Source organism: Passer domesticus, unplaced genomic scaffold (genome assembly GCF_036417665.1).
Source record: "Passer domesticus isolate bPasDom1 unplaced genomic scaffold, bPasDom1.hap1 HAP1_SCAFFOLD_234, whole genome shotgun sequence".
Lineage (NCBI taxonomy): Eukaryota > Metazoa > Chordata > Aves > Passeriformes > Passeridae > Passer > Passer domesticus.
The window spans coordinates 1-21729 of NW_026990013.1; the positions used below are offsets into that span (position 1 = coordinate 1).

The window sequence follows — 21729 nt, forward strand, 5'->3', positions numbered from 1 at the left end:
GCCATATTGAATGGGAATTCTTTGGGGATTTTCCCTGGAATTTTTGGGATTTTTGGGGATTTGGGATTTTTGGGATTTCCAGGTCCCTGCTGGGCTCCGACCCCTTTTCCTGGGAGGGATTTTGGGGCAATTTTTGCCCTTTTTGCCATTTCTGGCCGGATTTCCGCCATATTCAATGGGAATTTTTTGGGATTTTTACAGGAATTTTTGGGATTTTTTGGGATTTAGGTTTGGGATTTTTTGGGATTTGGGATTTTTGGGATTTCCCTGATCCCTCCTGGGCTCGGAATCCTTTTCCTGGAGGGATTTTGGGTCAATTTTTGACTTTTTCCCCATTTCTGGCCGGATTTCCGCCATAGTTAATGGGATTTTTTTTGGGGTTTTCACTGGAAATTTTGGGATTTTTTGGGATTTGGGTTTGGGATTTTTTGGGATTTGGGATTTTTGGGATTTCCCTGATCCCTCCTGGGCTCGGAATCCTTTTTCTCGGAGGGATTTTGGGGCAATTTCTGCCCTTTTTGACGTTTTTCCCCATTTCTGGCCGGATTTCCGCCATATTGAATGGGATTTTTTTGGGGTTTTCACCGGAATTTTGGGATTTTTTAGGATTTGGGATTTTTTGGGATGTTGCAGGTCCCTGCTGGGCTCGGACCCCTTTTTCCGCGGTGCCGGGGGTGGTGCCCGAGCTGAGCTCGCGCCGCGTGCTCTGCACCGAGTGGGGGCGGGGCGAGCCCCTGGAGCGCTGCCGGAGCCTCCCCCAGGAGCGGCGCGACCAGGTGGGACCCCGAAATTTGGGGGGGTTTTTGGGGGGTTTGGGGGGTTTGGGGGGTTTTGGGATTTTTTTAATTTTTGGGGGGATTTTTGGGGATTTTTGGGGGAATTTTGGGCGCTTTTGAGGGGTTTTGGGAGAGATTTTGGGGGATTTTTTGAATTTTTGCGGGGATTTTTGGGGGGATTTTGGAGGGATTTTGGGGGATTTGAGGAGGAATTGGGGTTTTGGGGGATTTTGGGATTTTTGGGAGGATTTTTTTTTGGGGATTTTGGGAGTTTGGGGGGGTTTTGAGGGGGATTTGGGGGAATTTGGGGGGATTTTTGGAGTTTGGGGGGATTTCGGGGGGATTTTGGGGGGATTTTGGGGGATTTAAGGGGATTTTTGGGGGGAATTTTGGGATTTTCTTAATTTTTGGGGGGATTTTTGGGGGGGGTTTGGGGGGATTTGAGGGGGATTTGGGGGGGATTTGGGATTTTGGGAGGATTTTTTTGGGATTTTGGGATTTTGGGGGGGTTTTGGGGGGATTTTTGGGGGATTTAGGGGGAATTTTGGGGGTTTTGGGGGGGTTTTGGGATTTTCTTAATTTTTGGGGGGATTTTTGAGGGGGGTTTGGGGGGATTTGGGGGGATTTTTGGAGTTTTGGGGATTTAGGGGGATTTTGGGGGGGTTTTGGGGGGAATTTGGGATTTTTTTAATTTTTGGGGGGATTTTTGGGGGGGGTTTGGGGGGATTTTGGGGGTTTTGGGGGGTTTGGGAGAGATTTGGGGGGATTTTTTTAATTTTTGCGAGGATTTTTGCGGGGATTTTGGGGTTTTTGGGGCGGTTTGGGGGGATTTTTTGGGGGGATTTTGGGAGTTTTTGGGATTTTTTGGGGGACTTTTGGGGGATTTTTGGGGTGATTGAGGGGGATTTAGGGGGTCTTGGGATTTAGGGGAGGTTTGGGGGGGACTTTTGAGGTTTTGGGGGGTTTGGGGGTTTTGAGGGGGATTTGGGGGGGATTTTGGGATTTTTTGGGAGTTATTTTTGGGGGGATTTAGGTGGGGTTTGGGGGGGTTTTGAGGGGATTTTGGGGGATTTTGGGGGGATTTTGGGGAGACTTTGGAGATTTTGGGGGGATTTAGGGGGGGTTTGGGGGGTTTGGGGGGATTTTGGGGGGGTTTGGGGGGGTTTTGTGGGGAATTTGGGATTTTTTTTAATTTTTGGGGAGATTTTTCAGGGGGGATGGGGGGGTTTGGGGGGATTTTGGGAGTTTTTGGGGGATTTTGGGGGGTTTTGGGGGGTTTGGGAGAGATTTTGGGGGATTTTTTTAATTTTTGGGGGGATTTTGGGGGGATTTTGGGGGGATTTTGGGGGGATTTGGGATTTTGGGGGGGTTTGGGAGGATTTTTTTTGGGATTTTGGGGGTTTTGGGGGGGTTTTGGGGGGATTTTTGGGGATTTTGGGGGGTTTTGGGGGGTTTGGGAGATATTTTCGGGGGTTTTTTTAATTTTTGCGGTGATTTTTGGGGGGATTTGAGGGGGATTTGGGATTTTGGGGGATTTTGGGATTTTTGGGAGGATTTATTTTGGGATTTTGGGGGGGGTTGGGGGATTTTTGGGGATTTTTGGGGGATTTTGGGGGATTTTTTTAATTTTTGGGGGGATTTTTGGGGGATTTTTTTAATTTTTGGGGGGATTTTGGGGGGATTTTGCGGGGAATTTTGGGCGATTTTGGGAGTTTTGGGGGATTTTTTTATTTTTTTGGGGGGATTTTGGAGATTTTGGGGGGATTTAGGGGGGTTGGGGGGTTTGGGGGGAATTTGGGATTTTTTGGGAGTTTTTTTGGGGGATTTAGTGGGGTTTGGGGGGGTTTTGAGGGGATTTTAGGGGGATTTTTGGGGGGATTTGAGGGGGATTTTGGGGGGATTTTGGGATTTTGGGGGGGTTTTGTGGGGATTTTTGGGGATTTTGGGGGGGATTTTGAGGGGTTTTGTGGGGTTTGGGAGAGATTTTGGGGGATTTTTTTTAATTTTTGGGGGGACTTTTGGGGGAATTTTGGGGGCATTTGAGGGGGGTTTGGGGGGTTTTTGGGATTTTTTGGGAGTTTTCAGGGGCATTTGGGGGGATTTTGGGGGGGTTTTGAGGGGATTTAAGGGGGATTTGGGGGGATTTTTGGGGGGATTTTGGGGGGTCTTGGGGGATTTTGGGAGTTTTGGGGGGGTTTGGGGGGATTTGAGGGGGTTTTGGGGAGATTTTTGGGGATTTTTTGAGTTTTTGGGGGGATTTTGGGGGATTTTTTTTAATTTTTGGGGGGATTTTTGAGGGGGGTTTGGGGGGATTTGGGGGGATTTTGGGGGATTTTAGGGTGGATTTTGGGGGGTTTGGGAGAGATTTTGGGGCATTTTTTAATTTTTGCGGGGATTTCGGGACTTTTTGGGGGATTTGGGGGGATTTGAGGGGGTTTTGGGGCGATTTTCGGGGATTTTTTTAGTTTTTGGGGGGATTTGAGGGGGATTTTGGGAGTTTTGGGGGGGTGGGGGATTTAGGGGGGGTTTGGGGATTTTTTTGGGAGTTTTTTTGGGAGATTTCAGGGGGAATTTTGGGGTGATTTGGGGGTTTTGGGGGGATTTTGGGGGTTTGGGGGGGTCTTGGGGCGATTCGGGGATTTTTGGGGGGATTTTTGGGATTTTAGGGGAGATTTAGGGGGCTTTTGGGGGATTTTTTTGAATTTTTGGGGGATTTGGGGGGATTTTTTGGGGGGATTTGGGAGTTTTTGGGAATTTTGGGGGACTTTGGGGTGATTTAGGGGGATTTTGGGGGGGTTTTGGAATTTTTTGGGAGTTTTTGGGGGATTTAGGGGGAGTTTGGAGGGGTTTTGAGGGGGGGGTTGGGGGATTTTGGGATTTTTGGGGGATTTTTGAGGGGGGTTTGGGGGATTTAAGGGGAATTTTGGGGGAATTTTGGGAATTTGGGGGGGATTTTGGGAGTTTTGGGGGGGTTTGGGGAGGTTGAGGGGATTTTTGGGGGATTTGGGGGGGTTTGGGGATTTTTTTGTGAGTTTTTTTTGGAGATTTCAGGGGGAATTTTGGGGTGATTTGGGGGTTTTGGGGGGATTTTGAGGGGGTTTTGGGGGATTTAGGGGGGATTTTTGGGGAATTTTGGGGAGTTTTGGGGGGATTTAGGGGGGGTTTTGGGGGGATTTTACGGGGATTTTGGGGTTTTTTAACGGAATTTTGGGGTTTTTAAAACGGAATTTTGGGGGTTTTTAAGTGGAATTTTTGGGGTTTTTAAGCGTAATTTTGGGGTTTTTAAGCGGAATTTTGGGTTTTTTAAGCGGATTTTTTGGGGGTTTTTTAGGAATTTAATTTTTTGGGGTTTTTGGGTTTTTCCCGGCCCGGTTTAACCCCTTCGTGCCCAGATCTGCACGGAGCTGCTGCGGCTGTGCCTGCAGGAGCTCTTCCAGTTCCGCCTGGTGCAGAGCGACCCCAACTGGGCCAACTTCCTCTACGAGCCCCGCGGGCACGCGGTGAGCGGGGGGAAAAAATGGGAATTTTGGGGCCAAAAACGGGGAGTTTGGGCAAAATCGGGGGTGGGGGGGGAAATGGGAGTTTGGGGGGAAAAACGGGGAGTTTGGGCAAAATCGGGGGGGTTGGGGGGAAAACGGGGAGGTTGGGCAAAATCATGGGGGGTTGGGGGGAAATGGGAGTTTGGGGGGAAAAACGGGGAGTTTGGGGAAAAATAATGGGGGTTTGGGAAAAGAAATGGGGATTTGGGGGGAAAAACGGGGAGTTTGGGCAAAATCTGGGGTGGGGGGGAAACGGGGAGTTTGGGCAAGAGAAGGGGGTTTGGGGGGGAAAACGGGGAGTTTCGGGGGAAAAAATGGGGGTTTGGAAAGAAATGGGGATTTTGGGGGGGGGGAAATGGGGATTTTGGGCAAAATCTGGGGGTTTGGGGGGGAAAATGGGAGTTTGGGGGCGAAAAACGGGGATTTTGGGCAAAATCATGGGGTGGGGGGGAAAAACGGGGAGTTTGGGGGGAAAAAATGGGGGTTTGGGAAAAGAAATGTGGATTTTGGGGGGAAAAACGGGGAGTTTGGGCAAAATCTGGGTGGGGGGGAAACGGGGAGTTTGGGCAAAATCGGGCGGTTTGGGGGGAAAAACGGGGATTTGGGGGGAAAAATGGGGATTTTGGGGGAAAATAATGGGGGTTTGGGGGAAAAATGGGGAGTTTGGGGGCAAAACGGGAGTTTGGGCAAAATCTGGGGGTTGGGGGGAAAATGGGAGTTTGGGGGGAAAAATGGGGATTTTGGGGAAAAATAATGGGGGTTTGGGTGGAAAAACGGGGAGTTTGGGCAAAATCATGGGGTTGGGGGGGGAAAACGGGGATTTTGGGCAAAATCTGGGGGTTTTGGGGGGAAAAACGGGGAGTTTGGGGGGAAAAACGGGGATTTTGGGGGAATTAAAGGGGATTTTGGGGGGAAAAACGGGGATTTGGGAAAAAATAATGGAGATTTTGGGGGGAAAAATGGGGATTTGGGGGAAAAATAATGGGAGTTTGGGAAAAGAAATGGGGATTTAGGGGGAAAAAATGGGGAGTTTGGGGGGAAAAATGGGGATTTTGGGGGAATTAAAGGGGATTTTGAGGGGAAAAACAGGGATTTTGGGAAAAATAATGGAGATTTTGGGGGGAAAAATGAGGATTTTGGGGGGAAAAAATGGGGGTTTGGGAAAAGAAATGGGGATTTGGGGGAAAAATGGGGATTTTGGGCAAAAGAATGGGGGTTTGGGGAAAGAAATGGGGAAATGGGGGGAAAACGGGGATTTTGGGCAAAAATGGGAAATTTGGGGGGAAAAATGGGGATTTGGGGCAAAAAGAATGGGGGTTTGGGAAAAGAAATGGGATTTTGGGGGGAAAAATGGGGATTTTGGGAAAAATAATGGGGGTTTGGGGGAAAAATGGGGAGTTTGGGAAAAAAAAATAATGGGGATTTTGGGGGGAAAAATGGGAATTTGGGGGAAAAGATGGGCATTTGGGGAAAAAATGGGAATTTGGGATAAAAAATGGGAATTTGGGGAAAAAAGTGGGAATTTGGGGGAAAAAGTGGGAAATGTTGGGGAAAAATGGGAATTTTGGGGAGAAAAAATGGGGATTTGGGGGAAAAAATGGGGATTTTGGGGGGTTTAGGGGGGGTTAGGGGGTTTTAGGGGAGTTAAATGGAATTTTGGGGATTTTTAGGGGATTTTGGGGACATTTTGGGGGAATTAAAGGGGATTTTTTTGGGATTTTTGGGTTTTTTAGGGGAATTAAAGGGGAATTTTGAAGATTTTGGGAGACTTAAAGGTGATTTTTTGGGGATTTTTCGGGGATTTTGGGGAATTAAAAGAGATTTTGGGGGATTTTAGGAGAACTAAAGGGGATTTTTTGGGAAATTTTGGGGTATTTTGGGGGAACTCAAGGGAATTTTGGGTTTTTTTTGCTGATTTGGGGTTTCTGTGCCCCCAGATGACGCTGTTGGATTTCGGGGCGTGCCAGAGCTTCGAGAGGGAATTCACCGATCTGTACATCGAGGTGGGGAATGGGGGAAAACCGGGGGAAATGGGAAAAATGGGGGAAATGGGGGAAAAGGGGAAAAATTGGGGGGAATGGGGAAAAATGGGGGGGAAAATTGGAAAAAATGGGGTAAAATGGGAAAAAATTGGGGAAAATGGGGAAAAATGGGGAAAAATTGGAAAAAATGGGGGAAATGGGGAAAAAATGGGGAAAATGGGGAAAAAATGGGGGGAAAAAAGGGAAAAATTGGGGGAAATGGGGGAAAAAATGTGGGGAAAATTGGAAAAAAATGGGTAAAATGGGAAAAAATTGGGGGGAAATGGGGAAAAATTGGAAAAAATGGGGGAAATGGGGAAAAAATGGGGGGAAGATGGGAAAAAAATGGGGGGGAAAGGGGAAAAAATGGGGGAAAATGGGGAAAAATGGGGTAAAATGGGAAAAAAATTGGGGAAAAATGGGGGAAATGGGGAAAAAATGGGGGAAAAGGGGGAAAATGGGAGGAAAATGGGGAAAAATTGGGGGAAATGGGGAAAAAATGGGGAAAATGGGGAAAAATTGGAAAAAATGGGGAAAATGGGGAAAAATGGGGTAAAATGGGAAAAAATTGGGGAAAATGGGGGAAATGGGGAAAAATGGGGAAAAATGGGGGAAATGGGGAAAAATTGGGGAAAATGGGGAAAAATGGGGAAAAATTGGGGAAATGGGGAAAAATGGGGGGAAATGGGGAAAAATGGGGTAAAATGGGAAAAAATTGGGGAAAATGGGGGAAAAATTGGAAAAATGGGGGAAATTGGGGGAAAATGGGGGGAAAATGGGGAAAAATGGGGTAAAATGGGAAAAAATTGGGGAAAATGGGGAAAAATGGGGAAAAATTGGGGAAAAATGGGGGAAAAAGGGAAAAATTGGGGGAAAATGGGGAAAAATTGAAAAAATGGGGGGAAAATGGGGAAAAATTGGGGGAAATAGGGAAAAAATGGGGAAAATATGGGGAAAAAAGGGAGGAAAATGGGGAAAAATGGGGAAAATTGGGGGAAATGGGGAAAAATGGGGAAAAATTGGAGAAAAATGGGGGGAAAACTGGGAAAAATTGGGGGAGAAATGGGAAAAATGGGGGAAAAAGGGGGGGGAAGTGGGGAAAAAGGGAAAAATGGGAAAATGGGAAAAAATTGGAAAATGAGGGGAAAAAAGGGGAAAAACTTGGGAAAATTGGGGAAAAATGGGGGGAAATGGGGAAACAAATGGGAAAAATGAGGGAAAATGGGAAGAAATGGGAAGAAACAAAGGGAAAAATGGGAAAAAATTGGAGAAAAATGGGAAAAAAATCAGGAAAATATGGGGAAAAAGGGGGGAAATGGTAAAAAAACTGGGAAAAATGGGGGAAAATTGGAGAAAAAAATGGGGAAAATGGGAAAAAATGGGGAAAAAGGGAAAACTTGGGAGAAAATGGGGGGAAAAAAGGAAAAAATGGGAAAAATGGAGAAAAAATGGTGAAAATGGGGGAAAATTGGAGAAAAAATGGGGAATTTGGGGAAATTTTGGGGATTTTTGTGAATTTTTGGGGAATTTTGGGAGGAGTTTTGGGGATTTTATGGGATTTTTTGGGGGGATTTTGAAGGGAGTTTTTGGGGAATTTTTGGGGGGATTTTTGTGGATTTTGGAGCAATTTCTTGTGATTTTGGGAGTTCTTTGTGGATTTTGGGGGGATTTTTGTGGAATTTGGGGAATTCTGGGGGATTTTTCTTGAATTTTCTGGATTTTTTCCTCCGGCATTTTTTTTTCCCTAGAATTTACTGGAATTTTTTGTGAGTTTTTTTTTTTAATTTTATGGATTTTTCATCGAATTTTGGTGACTTTTAAAATTTTGTGGATTTTTTCTGTCATTTTTTTGGTTTTTAACAGCACTTAAGGCAATTTCTGTGTGGATTTTAAGGGAATTTTTTTGATTTTTTGCAAGATTTGGGGAATTCTTTGGGATTCTTCCGGAATTTTGCAGATTTTTGTGGGATTTTTTTGATTTTTAAGAGCATTTGGGGCGATTTCCGTGCGGATTTTGAGGGAATTTTGATGGAAAAAAATGAAAAAAAAATCAGAAAATAGTTTTGAAGCAGAATTTTGGGTGAAATGTTGGGGTTTTGGGGCCGCAGGTGATTCGGGCGGCGGCCGAGCGCGACGAGGAGAAAATCCTGAGCAAGTCCCGGGAGCTGAAATTCCTCACCGGCTTCGAGTCCCCGGTGAGAGGGGGGAAAAACAACATTTGGGGCAAAAAAAATCAATTTTGGGGAAAAAATTACCAATTTTGGGGCAAAAAAAAACCAATTTTGGGTAAAAAAAAACAATTTTGGGGAAAAAAAATCCCAATTTTGGGGAAATAAAATGCAATTTTGGGGCTAAAAAACCCAATGTTCAGGGCAAAAAAACCCCAATTTTGGGGCTAAAAAAGCCAAATTTTGGGGCAAAAAAACCCCAATTTTGGGGCAAAAAAACCCCATTTTGGGGGGAGAAAAAAAACCCCATTTTGGGGGGAGAAAAAAACCCCAATTTTGGGGAGAAAAACCCCCAATTTTGCGGCTAAAAAACCTCCAACTTTGGGGTGAAAAATCTCCAATTTTGGGCCAAAAAAATCTCCAATTTTGGGGCAAAACCTCCAATTTTGGGGAAATAAAATGCAATTTTGGGACTAAAAAACCCAATTTCAGGGCAAAAAAAACCCAAATTTGGGGCTAAAAATGCCAGGTTTGGGGTAAAAACCCCAATTTTGGGGCAAAAATACCAATTTTGGAAAACAAAATCCCAATTTTGGGGCTAAGAACCCTAATTTTTGGGGGAAAAATCTCAAATTTTGGGGCAAAAGCCCCCCCCAGTTTTGGAGGAAAAAATCTCCAATTTTGGGGCAAAAACTCCAATTTTGGGGAAATAAAATGCAATTTTGGGGCTAAAAACCCAATTTCAGGGCAAAAAAATCCCAATTTTGGGGCTAAAAAACCTCCAACTTTGGGGTGAAAAATCTCCAATTTTGGGCCAAAAAAATCTCCAATTTTGGGCCAAAAAAATCTCCAATTTTGGGCCAAAAAAATCTCCAATTTTGGGAAATAAAATGCAATTTTGGGGCTAAAAAACCCAATTTCAGGGCAAAAAAAACCCCAATTTTGGGGGTAAAAAAGCCCAATTTTGTGGCAAAAAAACCCCATTTTGGGGCAAAAAACCTCCAACTTTGGGGTGGAAAATCTCCGATTTTGGGCCAAAAAAATCTCCAATTTTGAGGAAATAAAATGCAATTTTGGGGCTAAAAAACCCCAATTTTGGTGCTAAAAAAGCCCAATTTTGGGGCAAAACCAATTTGGAGAAAAAAATCCCAATTTTGGGGAAAAAAATGCCAATTTTGGGGCAAAAAAATTCCCAATTTTGGGGAAAAAAATCCCAATTTTGGGGAAAAAAATGCCAATTTTGGGGCAAAAAAAATCCCAATTTTGGGGAAAAAATGCGGTTTTGGGGCTAAAAAAGCCCAATTTGGGGGGAAAAATCTCCAATTTTGGGGCAAAAAAATCTCCAATTATGGGACAAAAAAAAAAGCCCAATTTTGGGGCTAAGAACCCCAATTTTGGGACAAAAACCCGCAATTTTTGGGGGAAAAATCTCCAGTTTTGGGGAGAAAAAACCCCAATTTTGGGGCAAAACCCCTCCAATTTTAGGGCAAAAAATCTCCAGTTTTGAGGCTTTTTCCTTCCCCTGTTTTGGGGCAAAACCGTCCAATTTTGGGCCAAAAAACCCCAAATTCTGTGGCTAAAAAACCCCATTTTGGAGCCAAAAACCCCAATTTTGGGGCCAAAAAAACCCAATTTTTTGTAAAAAAAAACCCCCAAATTTTGGTCCTTTCCCCTTCACCTATTTTGGGGCAAAACGCTCCAATTTTGGGCCAAACCCCCCCAGTTTTTGGGGCAAAAATCCCCCATTTTGGGACCAAAAACCCCATTTTTGAGGCCCCTTTCTCCCCAATTTTGGAGCTTTTTCCTTTTGGGGTTCCTCACCCCAATTTTGGGCTCCCCCCGACCCAATTTTGGGATTTTTCTTGTCTTAATTTTGGGTTTTTTTCGCCCAATTTTGGGGTTCCTCACCCCGATTTTAGGGTTCCCCTATTTTTGGGTTTCCTTTTCACCCAAATTTTGGGTTTTTTCCCTCCAATTTTGGGGCTCTTTCCCCCAGTTTTGGGTTTCCCCTCCAATTTTGGGTGGTTTCCCCCCAATTTTGGGGTCCCATCACCCCAATTTTGGCGTTTTTTCCCTCTCATTTTTGGGGTTTCTTGTCCTAATTTTGGGTTTTTTCCCCCCAATTTTGGGGTCCCGTTACCCCAATTTGGGTTTTTTCCATTACCCCAATTTTGGGTATTTTCCCTCCCAATTTTGGGGTTTTTTTGTTCTAATTTTGGGGTTTTTTCCCCCCAATTTTGGGGTCCCATCAACCCAATTTTGGGTTTTTTCCCCTCCCATTTTGGGGTTTTTCCCCCACATTTCCCCTTTTCCCCCCAATTTTGACTTTTTTCCCCTCCAATTTTGGGTGTTTTCCCTCCAATTTCAGGGTTTCTCCCCCCAATTTTGGGGTTTTTCCCACAATTTTAAGGTTTTTCCCCTCCAATTTTGTGATTTTTCCCTCCAACTCCCCCCTGACCCGAATTCCCCGTTTTTCCCCCCAAACCCCAGTCCATGGAGTCCCTCCACGTGCGGGCCCTGCACCCCAAATTCTGGGGTTCCCCCCCCCAATTTTGGGGTTTTCTTGTCCTAATTTTGGGTTTCTTTCCTACAATTTTGGGGTCCCATTACCCCAGTTTTGGGTTTTTTTCCATTACCCAAATTTTGGGGGTTTTCCCTCCCAGTTTTGGGGTTTTTTTGTTCTAATTTTGGGTTTTTTTCCCCCCAATTTTGGGGTTTTTTTGTTCTGAGTTTTTTTCCCCCAATTTTGGGGTCCCGTCACCCCAATTTTGGGGTTTTTCCCCCCCAATTTTGCCCTTTTCCCCCTAATTTTGGGGGTTTTTCCCCCCCCCAATTTTGGGGTTTTTCCCCCCCAGTTTTGGGGTTTTTCCCCCCAACTTTGTGATTCTCCCCCCTGACCCGAATTCCCCGTTTTTCCCCCCAAACCCAGTCCATGGAGTCTCTCCACGTGCGGGCCGTGCTGCTGCTGGGGGAGCCCTTCTGGGGTCCCCAACCCTTCGATTTCGGGGCGCAGGGCACGGCGCGGGGGGTGCGGGGGCTGCTCCCCCAGCTCCTGGGGGGCCGCCTGTGCCCCCCGCCCGCGCCCAGCTACGCCCTGCACCGCAAGCTGGGGGGGGTCTTCCTGGCCTGCGCCCACCTCGGGGGGCGCGTGCGCTGCCGCCGCCTCTTCCTGCGCCTCTACCCGCCACTACTGGGACCCCAAAAACCGGGGGGACCCCAAAAAGCCGCGGGGGGAGCCCCGAGATCCGGGAGAGCCCCCCCGGGCTGGGGCAGAGGGGAGCCCCGCACAATAAAGGGGGGTTGAACCCAAAAATGGGTCTGGGGTCTTGAGTTTGGGTCTGGGGTCTTGAGTTTGGGTTTGGGGTCTTGATTTTGGGGGTTCTGGGTTTTGGGAGGGGGAGGTTTGGGGGGTTCGGAGTGAATTTGGGGTGGGGGGAACCCCAAAACTCGGGGAATCTCTGGAGGGAGGGGTCCCAAAAAAGGGGGATTTGAGCCCAAAATCCGCCTGGGTTTGGGTTGTGGGGTCCCGATTTTTGGGGTTTTGGGGGTTCTTGGGTTTGGGGTCTTGATTTTGGGGGTTCTGGGATTGGGGAGGGGGAGATTTGGTGGGTTCGGAGTGAATTTGGGGTGGGGGGACCCCAAAAGCCGCGGGGGGAGCCCCGAGATCCGGGAGAGCCCCCCCGGGCCGGGGAGAGCGGAGCCCCGCACAATAAAGGGGGTTTGAGACAAAAATGGGTCTGGGGTCTTGAGTTTGGGTTTGGGGTCTTGATTTTGGGGGTTCTGGATTGGGGAGGGGGAGGTTTGGGGGGTTCAGAGTGAATTTGGGGTGGGGGGACCCCAAAAACCCCTATGGAGGGGTCCCAAAAACGGGGGTTTGAGCCCAAAATCCGCCTGGGTTTGGGTTTTGGGGTTCAGATATTTGGGGGGTTCTGGGTTTTTGGGGTCTTGGGTTTGGGGTTCTGGCTTTTGGGGGGTTCTGGATTTGGGGAGGGGGAGGTTTGGGGGGTTCGGAGTGAATTTGGGGTGGGGCGACCCCAAAAACCCAGGGAGGGGTCCCAAAAAATGGGGTTTGAGCCCAAAATCCGCCTGGGTCTGGGTTTTGGGGTCCTGATTTTTGGGGTTTTTTTCCCCAAATTCTCAATTTTTCCCCCAATTTTCCCCATTTTTTTTCCCCAAATTCCAGGGTTTCTTCCCTATTTCCGTTTTTTTTCACATTTTTCCTAAATGCCTGATTTTTTTTCCCTAAATTCTCCCCAGTTTTCCCCCAAATTCCCAGTTTCCCCCCCCACAAATTTCTGCATTTTCCCCCAAATTCCCAATTTTTCCCCCGCTTTTCCCCAAATTCACAGATTTTTCTAAATTTTCCCCAAATTCCTAGGGGCCTTCCCCATTTTTTCCCCCAAATTCCCATTTCTTCACCCCAAAATTCCCGGGTTTTTTCCCTACTTCCCCCCCATTTTTTCCCCAAATTCCAATTTTTTTATCCAGTTTTTCCCAAATTCCCAGATTTTTCCCACCTTTTTTCCCATTTTTCCCCGGTTTTTCCAAATTCTCAGATTTTTTCCCCCATTCCTCCCAGGTTTTTCCCCAAATTCCCGTTTTTATTCCAGTTTTTCTAAAGTACCCAGGTGTCTTTTTCCTGTTTTTCCCAAATTCCCATTTCCCCCCAAATTCCCGGACTTTTTTGCCGTTTTTCCCCATTTTTTCGCCTCGTTTTTCCCAAATTCCTGGATTTCCTCCCCATTTTTCTTGGGTTTTTCCAGTTTTTTTCCCCAAATTCCCGGATTTTTTTCCTGTTTTTCCTGGGTCTTCCCATTTTTCCCCCAAATTCCCAGTTTTTTCCCCAAATTCCCTGTTTCTTCCCCCAAAGTCACAGTTTTTTCCCATTGTTTTTCCATTTTTCCTGGGTTTTAACCATTTTTCCCCAAATTCTTGGATTTTTCCCCATTTTTCCTGTTTTTTCCCCATTTTCTCCCTCAAATTCCCATTTTTCCCCCAAATTCCCGGTTTTTTTCCCTGTTTTTTTCAGGGTTTTTACCATTTTTTCCCAAAATTTCTGGATTTTTTTCCCATTTTTCCTGTATTTTCCTGTTTTTTCCCCAAATTCCTGGGTTTTCCCCATTTTTCCTGTTTTTTTCCCCATTTCCCCACCAGATTCCCCGTTTTTCCCAAATTCCCTGATTTCTTCCCAGTTTTCCCGGGTTTTTTCCCATTTTTTTCCCCAAATTAGCGGATTTTTTTCCCAAATTCCCGGATTTTTCCCCCACAAATTCCCGTTTTTTCTCCCCAAATTCCGGTTTTCCCCATTTCTTTGCTGTTTTTTTCCCATTTTCCCCCCAAATTCCTGGATTTTTCCCCCATTTTTTCCCCAAATTCCATTTTTCTCCCCAAATTCCCGTTTTGCCCCCCGTTTTTCCCAAATTCCCGGAGTTTTCCCCCTCATTTTTCCCATTTTTTCACCCCCTTTTGCCCAGATTCCCAGATTTTTTTTCCCCAATTTCCTGTTTTTCCCCATTTTCCCCCCAAATTCCCATTTTTTCTCCCCAAATTCCCAGGGTCTCCCCTTTTTTTTGCCATTTTTTCCCCCAAATTCCTGGATTTTCTTCCCAAATTCCCGGATTTTTTCCCCATTTTTCCCGTGTTTTCCCCCAAATTCCCGTTATTTTTCCCCTGATTTTTCCCAAATTCCCGTTTTTTCTGCCTCATTTTCCCCATTTTCCCCCCGGTTTTTCCCAAATTCCCGGTTTTTTCTCCCGTTTTCCCCGCCCCCCCCGGCCCCGCCGTTGCCATGGGAACCGCGCCCCTCCCCCCCTTAAAGGGGCCGCGGCCGCCGGGGGAGAAAAACCGGGGGGGTTTGGGGCATTTTGGGGCATTTTGGGGATTTCGGGGGATTTTGGGAATTTTGGGGAATTTTGGGGAATTTTGGGGGGATTTTGGGACATATTTTGGGAATTTTGGGGAATTTTGGGGAGATTTGTGGGAAATTCGGGGGAATTCTGGAGGAATTTTGGGGTTTTGGGGGAAATTTCGGGGAGGTTTGGGGGGATTTTGGGGAGATTTTGAGGGATTTTTGGGAATTTTTTGGGAGATTTCGGGGGATTTTCGGGGATTTTTTGGAATTTTTTGGGAGATTTTGGGGAGGTTTGGAGGGATTTTGGGGAATTTTTTGGGAGATTTGGGGGATTTTCGGGGATTTTTTGGAATTTTTTGGGAGATTTGGGGGGAGGTTTGGAGGGATTTTTGGGAATTTTTTGGGAGATTCGGGGGATTTTCGGGGATTTTTTGGAATTTTTGGGGATTTTGGGGAGATTTGGAGGGATTTTTGGGATTTTTTTTTTTTAGATTTGTGGGATTTAGAGGGAATTTTGGGGGATTTGGGGGAAATTTGGGGTTTTGGGGGAGATTTGGGGAATTTTGGGAGATTTTGTGGTTTTGGGGGGGTCTGTGAGGAGATTTGGGGGATTTTGGGGGATTTTTTGGAATTTTTTGGGCAGATTTTGGGGGGATTTGGAGGGATTTTTGGGAATTTTTTGGGAGATTTGGGGATTTTGGGGAGATTAGGAGAGAATTTTGGGGGGATTTGTGGGAATTTTGGGGGGAGATTTGGGGGAATTTGGGGGAATTTTAATGTTGGGGGGGGTCTGTGAGGAGAATTGGGGGATTTTGAGGGGATTTTTTGAATTTTGGGCAGATTTGGGGGTAATTTGGGGGAATTTTTAGAGATTTTGGGGAGATTTGTGGGAAATTCGGGGGGATTCTGGAGGAATTTTGGGGTTTTGGGGGGAATTTTGGGGACTTTCTCGGATTTTGGGGAGATTTGGGAGGATTTCGGAGAATTTGGGGGGATTTTGGGGTTTTGCGGGGTCTGTGAGGAGATTTGAGGGATTTTTGGGGGGAATTTTTGGACATTTTGAGGGATTTTTGGGAATTTTTTGGGAGATTTGTGGGATTTTGGGGGATTTAGAGGGAATTTTGGGGGGATTTGTGGGAATTTTGGGGGATTTTGGGAAGATTTGGGGGAATTTGGGGGGAATTTTAATGTTTTGGGGGTCTGTGAGGAGAATTGGGGGATTTTGGGGGGAATATTTGGGATTTTGGGGAGATTGGGGGAATTTGGAGCATTTTAGGGGAATTTTGGGGAATTTTGGAAAGAATTTGGGTAATTTGGGGGGATTTGAGGAGGTTTGGGGAATTTTGGGGGAATTTGGAGGGATTTTGGGGGAATTTTGGGGATATTTGGGGAAATTTTGGGGACATGGGGGAGATTTAGACGGAATTTGGGGGGAATTTTGGATTTTTTTGGATTTCGGGGGCGTCTCTGGGGGATTTTGGGGGATCGTGGGTGGAATTTTGGGAGATTTTGATGCAATTTTTGGGAATTTGGGGATTCAAGGGAGGTTTGTGGGAGATTCAAGGAGATTTTGGGGGGAATTTGGGGATTTGGGTGCTCTTTTGGGGTGATTTTGGGGAATTTGGGGGGATTTTGGAGATTTTGGGGGTCTGGGAGGGTCCATGAGGGGATTTTGGGGAGGATTTGGGGGAAATTTGGGGGTCTTGGGTGGGTTTGACCTCTTGAGGGTCTCCCTGGAATTCTAGGGGGGGGGGATTTGGGGGAATTTTGGGTGAATTCGGGGTGATTTTGAGGGGATTTTGGGGGGATTTGGGGTGATTTCAGGGGATTTTGGGGTGATTTTGGGGTTTTTTTTTTCTATTTTAGGGGATTTTAGGGGATTTTGGGGATGATTTTGGGGGGATTTTGGGGGAATTTGGCCATTTCGCGCTGTCACATCGCTGGGCGCTCTCCCGTTTGGGTTCCGGGGGGATTTTTAGGATTTTTTTTTGTTAAATTTTGGGGTGATTTTATTGAATTTTAGGGATTTTTCGGGGCGATTCCGGGGGGGATTTGGGGGCAATTTGGTCATTTCCGGTGGCTCAGACCATCCCGCTGCGCTCCCGAGGAGATTTAGGACAATTCTGGGGCGATTTCCCGGAAATTTTGGGGATTTTTGGGGCGATTTCGGGGCTCCCTCCCCCCGCCCACCGCGGTGACAGCAGGCAGCCCCGCCCCCCTTTAGCCCCGCCCCTCAGCCATGATTGACGCGCGGCTCGCCCAATCAGCGCCGCGCGGGGCACGCCGGGAGTTGTAGTCCCGCCGCCGCTCCCCCATTTCCCCCCCGCGCTCCCCCTCCCCTCCCCCCTCCCCGGTACCGGGGGGCTCCGGGAGCGCGGGGGGGGGGCGGGGGTCCCGGCGGGCTCGGCAGCGGCCCCGGGGGGCTCGGGGGGAGCGGGGGAGGGCAGCGGGGGAGGGGAGGGGGGGCCGAGCCCCGCCGCCCCCTCCCCGAGCGCCGAGCGGCCCCGGCGGCGCAAAATGGCCACGGCTCTGCACAAACCCCTCAAATGGTGAGTGGGGGGCTCGGGGGGGCTCCGGGCGGCACCGGCGGCACCGCCCCGGGACCGCCCCGGCACCGGGCAGGGCCCCCCCCGAGCCCCGCGGGGCACGGCACGGGCGGGGGGCGGCGTGGAGACCCCCGGGAGCGGCACCGGGAGGGGATGGAGACCCCCGGGACCGGGACCGGGAGGGGATGGAGACCCCCGGGACCGGGACCGGGAGGGGATGGAGACCCCCGGGAGCGGGACAGGGAGGGGATGGGGGCTCCGGTACCGGCACCGGGAGGGATGGAGACCCCCGGTACCGGGAATAGAGGGGATGGGGCTCCAGTACCGGCACCGGGAGGGATGGAGACCCCCGGGAGCGGCACCGGGAGGGGATGGAGACCCCCGGTACCGGTGATAGGAGGGGATGGAGACCCCCGGTACCGGGAATAGAGGGGATGGAGACCCCCGGTAGCGGCACCGAGAGGGGATGGGGGCTCCGGTACCGGGAATAGAGGGGATGGAGACCCCCGAGAGCGGCACCGGCTGGGGATGGAGACCCCCGGTACCGGTGATAGGAGGGGATGGAGGTTCGGTACCGGCACCGGGACCGGCAGGGAGGGACCTGGCGGAGGTGGAGGTGCCGGTACCGGCAGGGAGGGAACCCCGGTACCGGCGGGGATGGACCCGGTGAGGGTGGGGGACCCGGTAGGGGCGGGGATGGACCCGGCGGGGATGAAGGCTCCGGTACCGGCGGGGATGGAGCCCCCGGTACCGGCGGGGATGGAGCCCCCGGTACCGGCGGGGATGGACCCGGTACCGGCGGGGATGGAGCCCCCGGTACCGACACCGGGAGGGAGCCGGTGGGGATGGAGCCCCCGGTTCGGGCGGGAGAGACCCCCGGTTCGGGCAGGAGGGACCCCCGGTACCGGCGGGGATGAGCCCCCGGTTCGGGCGGGAGAGACCCCCGGTACCGGCGGGGATGGAGCCCCCGGTTCGGGCAGGAGGGACCCCCGGTACCGGCGGGGATGAGCCCCCGGTTCGGGCGGGAGAGACCCCCGGTACCGGCGGAGATGGAGCCCCCGGTTCGGGCGGGGATGGAGCCGCCGGTACCGGCGGAAACGGAGCCGTGGCTCTGCTGGGGCGGGACCCACCGGTACCGGCGGGGAGGGACACGGCGGGACTGGAGCTCCGGTACCGGCGGGGAAGGACCCGGCAGGGATGGGGGTCCCGGGGTTGGAGGTCCCGGTACCGGTGGGGATGGAGATCCCGGGGTTGGGGTCCCGGTACCACCTGGGATGGGGTCCCGGTACCGGTGGGGATGGGGGTCCCGGGTTGGGGTCCCGGTACCGGTGGGGATGGGGATCATGGGGTTGGGGTCCTGGTACCGGCAGGGATTGGGGTCCCGGGTTGGGGTCCTGGTACCGGTGGGGATGGGGGTCCCGGGGTTGGGGTCCCGGTACTGGCAGGGTTTGGGGTCCCGGGTTGGGGTCCCGGTACCGGCTGGGATGGAGATCCTGGGGTTGGGGTCCTGGTACCACCTGGGATGGGGTCCCGGTACCGGCAGGGATGGGGGTCCCGGGTTAGGGTCCCAGTACCGGTGGGGATGGAGATCCCGGGATGGGTTCTGGTACCGGCTGGGATGGGGGTCCCAGGATGGGGTCCCAGGGTTGGAGGTCCCGGTACCGGTGGGGATGGAGATCCCGGGATGGGTTCTGGTACCGGCTGGGATGGGGGTCCCGGGATGGGGTCCCAGGGTTGGAGGTCCCGGTACCGGTGGGGATGGAGATCCCGGGATGGGTTCTGGTACCGGCTGGGATGAAGATCCTGGGGTTGGGGTCCTGGTACCGGCTGGGATGAAGATCCTGGGGTTGGGGTCCTGGTACCGGCAGGGATGGGGGTCCCGGGATGGGGTCCCGGTACCGGTGGGGATGGAGATCACAAGTTGGGGTCCCAGGGTTGGAGGTCCCGGTACCGGTGGGGATGGAGATCATGGGATGGAATCCCAGTACTGGTGGGGATGGGGATCCTGGAGTTGGAGGTCCCGGTACCGGTGGGGGTCCTGGGGTTGGGGTCCCGCTACCGGTGGGGATGAGGATCATGGGGTTGGGGTCCTGGTACCGGCAGGGATTGGGGTCCCGGGTTGGGGTCCTGGTACTGGTGGGGATGGGGGTCCCGGGATGGGTCCCGGTCCCACCTGGGTTGGGGTCCCGGTACTGGTGGGGATGGGGGTCCCGGGTTGGGGTCCCGCTACCGGTGGGGATGGGGATCATGGGGTTGGGGTCCTGGTACCGGCAGGGATGGGGGTCCCGGGTTGGGGTCCTGGTACCGGCAGGGATGGGGGTCCCAGGATGGGGTCCCGGTACCGGCTGGGTTGTACTGGGGGGGGTGGGGTCCCAGTAGTGGGGTCCCGGTACCGGCACAAGGGGATTTACCTTGGGGGACCCCCGGTACTGGCGGGGATGAGGCCGCAGTCCCGGTCCTGATCCCAATCCTGGTCCTGGTCCCAGTCCCAGCCGCAATCCCAATCCCAGTCCCAATCCTGGCCTCAGTCCCGGTTCTGATCCCGGTTCTAACCCCTGTCCAATCCCAGTCCGATCCCGGTTCTGACCCCAGTCCGATCCCAGTCCCAGTTCTGGTTCTGATCATGGTTCCGATCCCGATCCCAGTCCCAATCCCGGCTCTGATCCCAGTCCCAATCCCAGTTCTGATCCCTGTCCCAATCCCGGCTCTGATCCCAGTCCCAATCCCGGCTCTGATCCCTGTCCCAATCCCATTTCTGATTTGGGTCCCAATCCCGGTTCTGACCAGGAACTTCCATTCCCTCCAGTCCCAATTCCGGTTCTGATCCTGGTCCCAGTCCCAATCCCAGTCCCAGTCCCAGTTCTGATTCCAGTCCCGGTTCTGATTCCAATCCCGGTGTCAGTCCCGGTCCCGATCCCGGTTCCGATTCCAATCCCAGTCCCAGTCCCGGTTCTGATTCCAGTCCCCATCCCGGCCCCATCCCGTTCCAAATCTTCGCCCCATCCCAGTCCTGGTCCTGGTCCCAGTGCTGGTTCTGATCCTGCTCCTGGTCCTGATCCCGATCCCAGTCCCAGTTCCAATCCCAGTCCCAGTTCCAATCCCAGTCCCGGTTCTGATCCCAGTCCCATTTCTGATCCCAGCCCCGGTTCTGATCCCGGTCCCAGTTCTGATCCCAGCCCCGGTTCTGATCCCGATCCCAGCCCCGGTTCTGATCCCAGTCCTGGTTCTGATCCCAGTTCCGGTTCTGATCCCGATCCCAGTTCTGATCCCAGCCCCGGTTCTGATCCCAGTTCCGGTTCTGATCCCATTCCCGGTTCTGATCCCAGTCCTGGTTCTGATCCCAGTTCCGGTTCTGATCCCGATCCCAGTCCCAGTTCTGATCCCAGTCCTGGTTCTGATCCTGATCCCTGTCCCAGCTCTGATCCCAGCCCCGGTTCTGATCCCAGTTCTGGTTCTGATCCCGATCCCAGCCCCGGTTCTGATCCCAGTCCTGGTTCTGATCCCAGTTCCGGTTCTGATCCCGATCCCAGTTCTGATCCCAGCCCCGGTTCTGATCCCAGTCCTGGTTCTGATCCTGATCCCGATCCCAGTTCTGATCCCAGTCCTGGTTCTGATCCCAGTTCCGGTTCTGATCCCGATCCCAGTCCCAGTTCTGATCCCAGTCCTGGTTCTGATCCCAGTCCTGGTTCTGATCCCAGCCCCAGTTCTGATCCTGATCCCAGTCCCGGTTCTGATCCCAGTTCCGGTTCTGATCCCGATCCCAGCCCCGGTTCTGATCCCAGTCCCGGTTCTGATCCCAGTTCCGGTTCTGATCCCGATCCCAGTCCCAGTTCTGATCCCAGTCCTGGTTCTGATCCCAGTTCCGGTTCTGATCCCGATCCCAGTTCCGGTTCTGATCCCGATCCCAGTCCCAGTTCTGATCCCAGTCCTGGTTCTGATCCCAGTTCCGGTTCTGATCCCGATCCCAGTTCCGGTTCTGATCCCGATCCCAGCCCCGGTTCTGATCCCAGTCCTGGTTCTGATCCCAGTTCCGGTTCTGATCCCGATCCCTGTCCCAGCTCTGATCCCTGTCCCAGTTCTGATCCCAGTCCCAGTTCTGATCCCAGTCCCAGTTCTGATCCCAGCCCCAGTTCTGATCCTGATCCCAGTCCCGGTTCTGATCCCAGCCCCAGCTCTGATCCCAGCCCCGGTTCTGATCCCAGTCCTGGTTCTGATCCCAGCCCCAGTTCTGATCCTGATCCCAGTCCCGGTTCTGACCCCGGTCCCGGTGCCAGTTCCCATTCCAGTCCCCATCCCGGTTCTGATCTCAGTTCCAATCCCAGCCCCGTCTCGGTTCTGATTCTGATCCTGATCCCGGTCCCGGTTCTGAGCCCAGTCCCCGTCTCAGTCCCAGTCCTGCTCCCAGTCCCAGTTACGACTCTGGTTCTGATCTCGGTCTTGGTCTCAGTATCAATCCCGGTTCTGATCCCAGTCTCAGTTCTGATCTCACTGCTGATCCTGGTCTCAGTCTCAGTCCCGATCCCAATCCCCATCCCGGTCTCGGTTCCCATCCTGGTCTCAGTCTCAATCCCAGTTCCAACCTGGTCCCGGTCCCAATTCTGGTTCCAGTTTTGGTCCTAATCCCAGTCCCAATCTTGGTCCCAATCCCAGTCCTGGTCCCGATCCCTGTCCCAGTCCCAGACCCGGTCCTGGTTCCAGTCCCGGTTCTGATCCCAGTCTCGGTCCCAGTCCTTGTTCCAATCCCAGTCCCAGTCTCAATCTGGGTCCTAATCCTGGTTCCAGTCTTGGTCCTTGTCCAAATTCTGGTCCCAGTCCCAGTTCTGATCCC

At 51.2% G+C, this 21729-nt stretch overlaps 3 protein-coding genes across 3 annotated transcripts in view; all 3 read left to right on the forward strand.

Moving 5' to 3' along the window:
• Positions 1-546: 546 nt before the first annotated feature.
• On the forward strand, positions 547-11861 carry LOC135292213 (atypical kinase COQ8B, mitochondrial-like). Its single transcript, XM_064406435.1, has 5 exons — positions 547-776; positions 4169-4276; positions 6253-6318; positions 8445-8531; positions 11434-11861. The coding sequence occupies exons 3-5, from the start codon at positions 6253-6255 to the stop codon at positions 11806-11808; spliced, it is 528 nt and encodes a 175-aa protein (XP_064262505.1). The 5' UTR covers positions 547-776; positions 4169-4276; the 3' UTR covers positions 11809-11861.
• A 4565-nt stretch (positions 11862-16426) lies between these two features.
• Positions 16427-21729, forward strand: part of LOC135292214 (zinc finger protein neuro-d4-like) — a gene marked incomplete at its 3' end in the record, with an annotated part of 33262 nt that continues 27959 nt past the window's right edge. Inside the window, exon 1 of the mRNA XM_064406436.1 lies at positions 16427-16904. Within this exon, the coding sequence (XP_064262506.1) occupies positions 16873-16904 (32 nt within the window). The remainder of the gene's footprint in view (positions 16905-21729) is intronic.
• Positions 17398-21670, forward strand: LOC135292212 (cell surface glycoprotein 1-like). The gene is made up of 2 exons (XM_064406434.1): positions 17398-17523; positions 19494-21670. Exons 1-2 carry the CDS (start codon positions 17398-17400, stop codon positions 21519-21521), a joined length of 2154 nt encoding a protein of 717 aa, XP_064262504.1. The 3' UTR covers positions 21522-21670.

Bases quoted from the DNA above. Each gene is read 5' to 3' on its own strand.
- LOC135292213 (XM_064406435.1), top strand. From the start codon at position 6,253: ATGACGCTGTTGGATTTCGGGGCGTGCCAGAGCTTCGAGAGGGAATTC. The intron at 6,319-8,444 runs GTGGGGAATGGG...TTGGGGCCGCAG, and splicing joins TCACCGATCTGTACATCGAG to GTGATTCGGGCGGCGGCCGA. The intron at 8,532-11,433 runs GTGAGAGGGGGG...CCCCAAACCCAG, and splicing joins TCACCGGCTTCGAGTCCCCG to TCCATGGAGTCTCTCCACGT.
- LOC135292212 (XM_064406434.1), top strand. From the start codon at position 17,398: ATGGAGACCCCCGAGAGCGGCACCGGCTGGGGATGGAGACCCCCGGTA. The intron at 17,524-19,493 runs GTACCGGCAGGG...TTCTGACCCCAG, and splicing joins TGGCGGAGGTGGAGGTGCCG to TCCGATCCCAGTCCCAGTTC.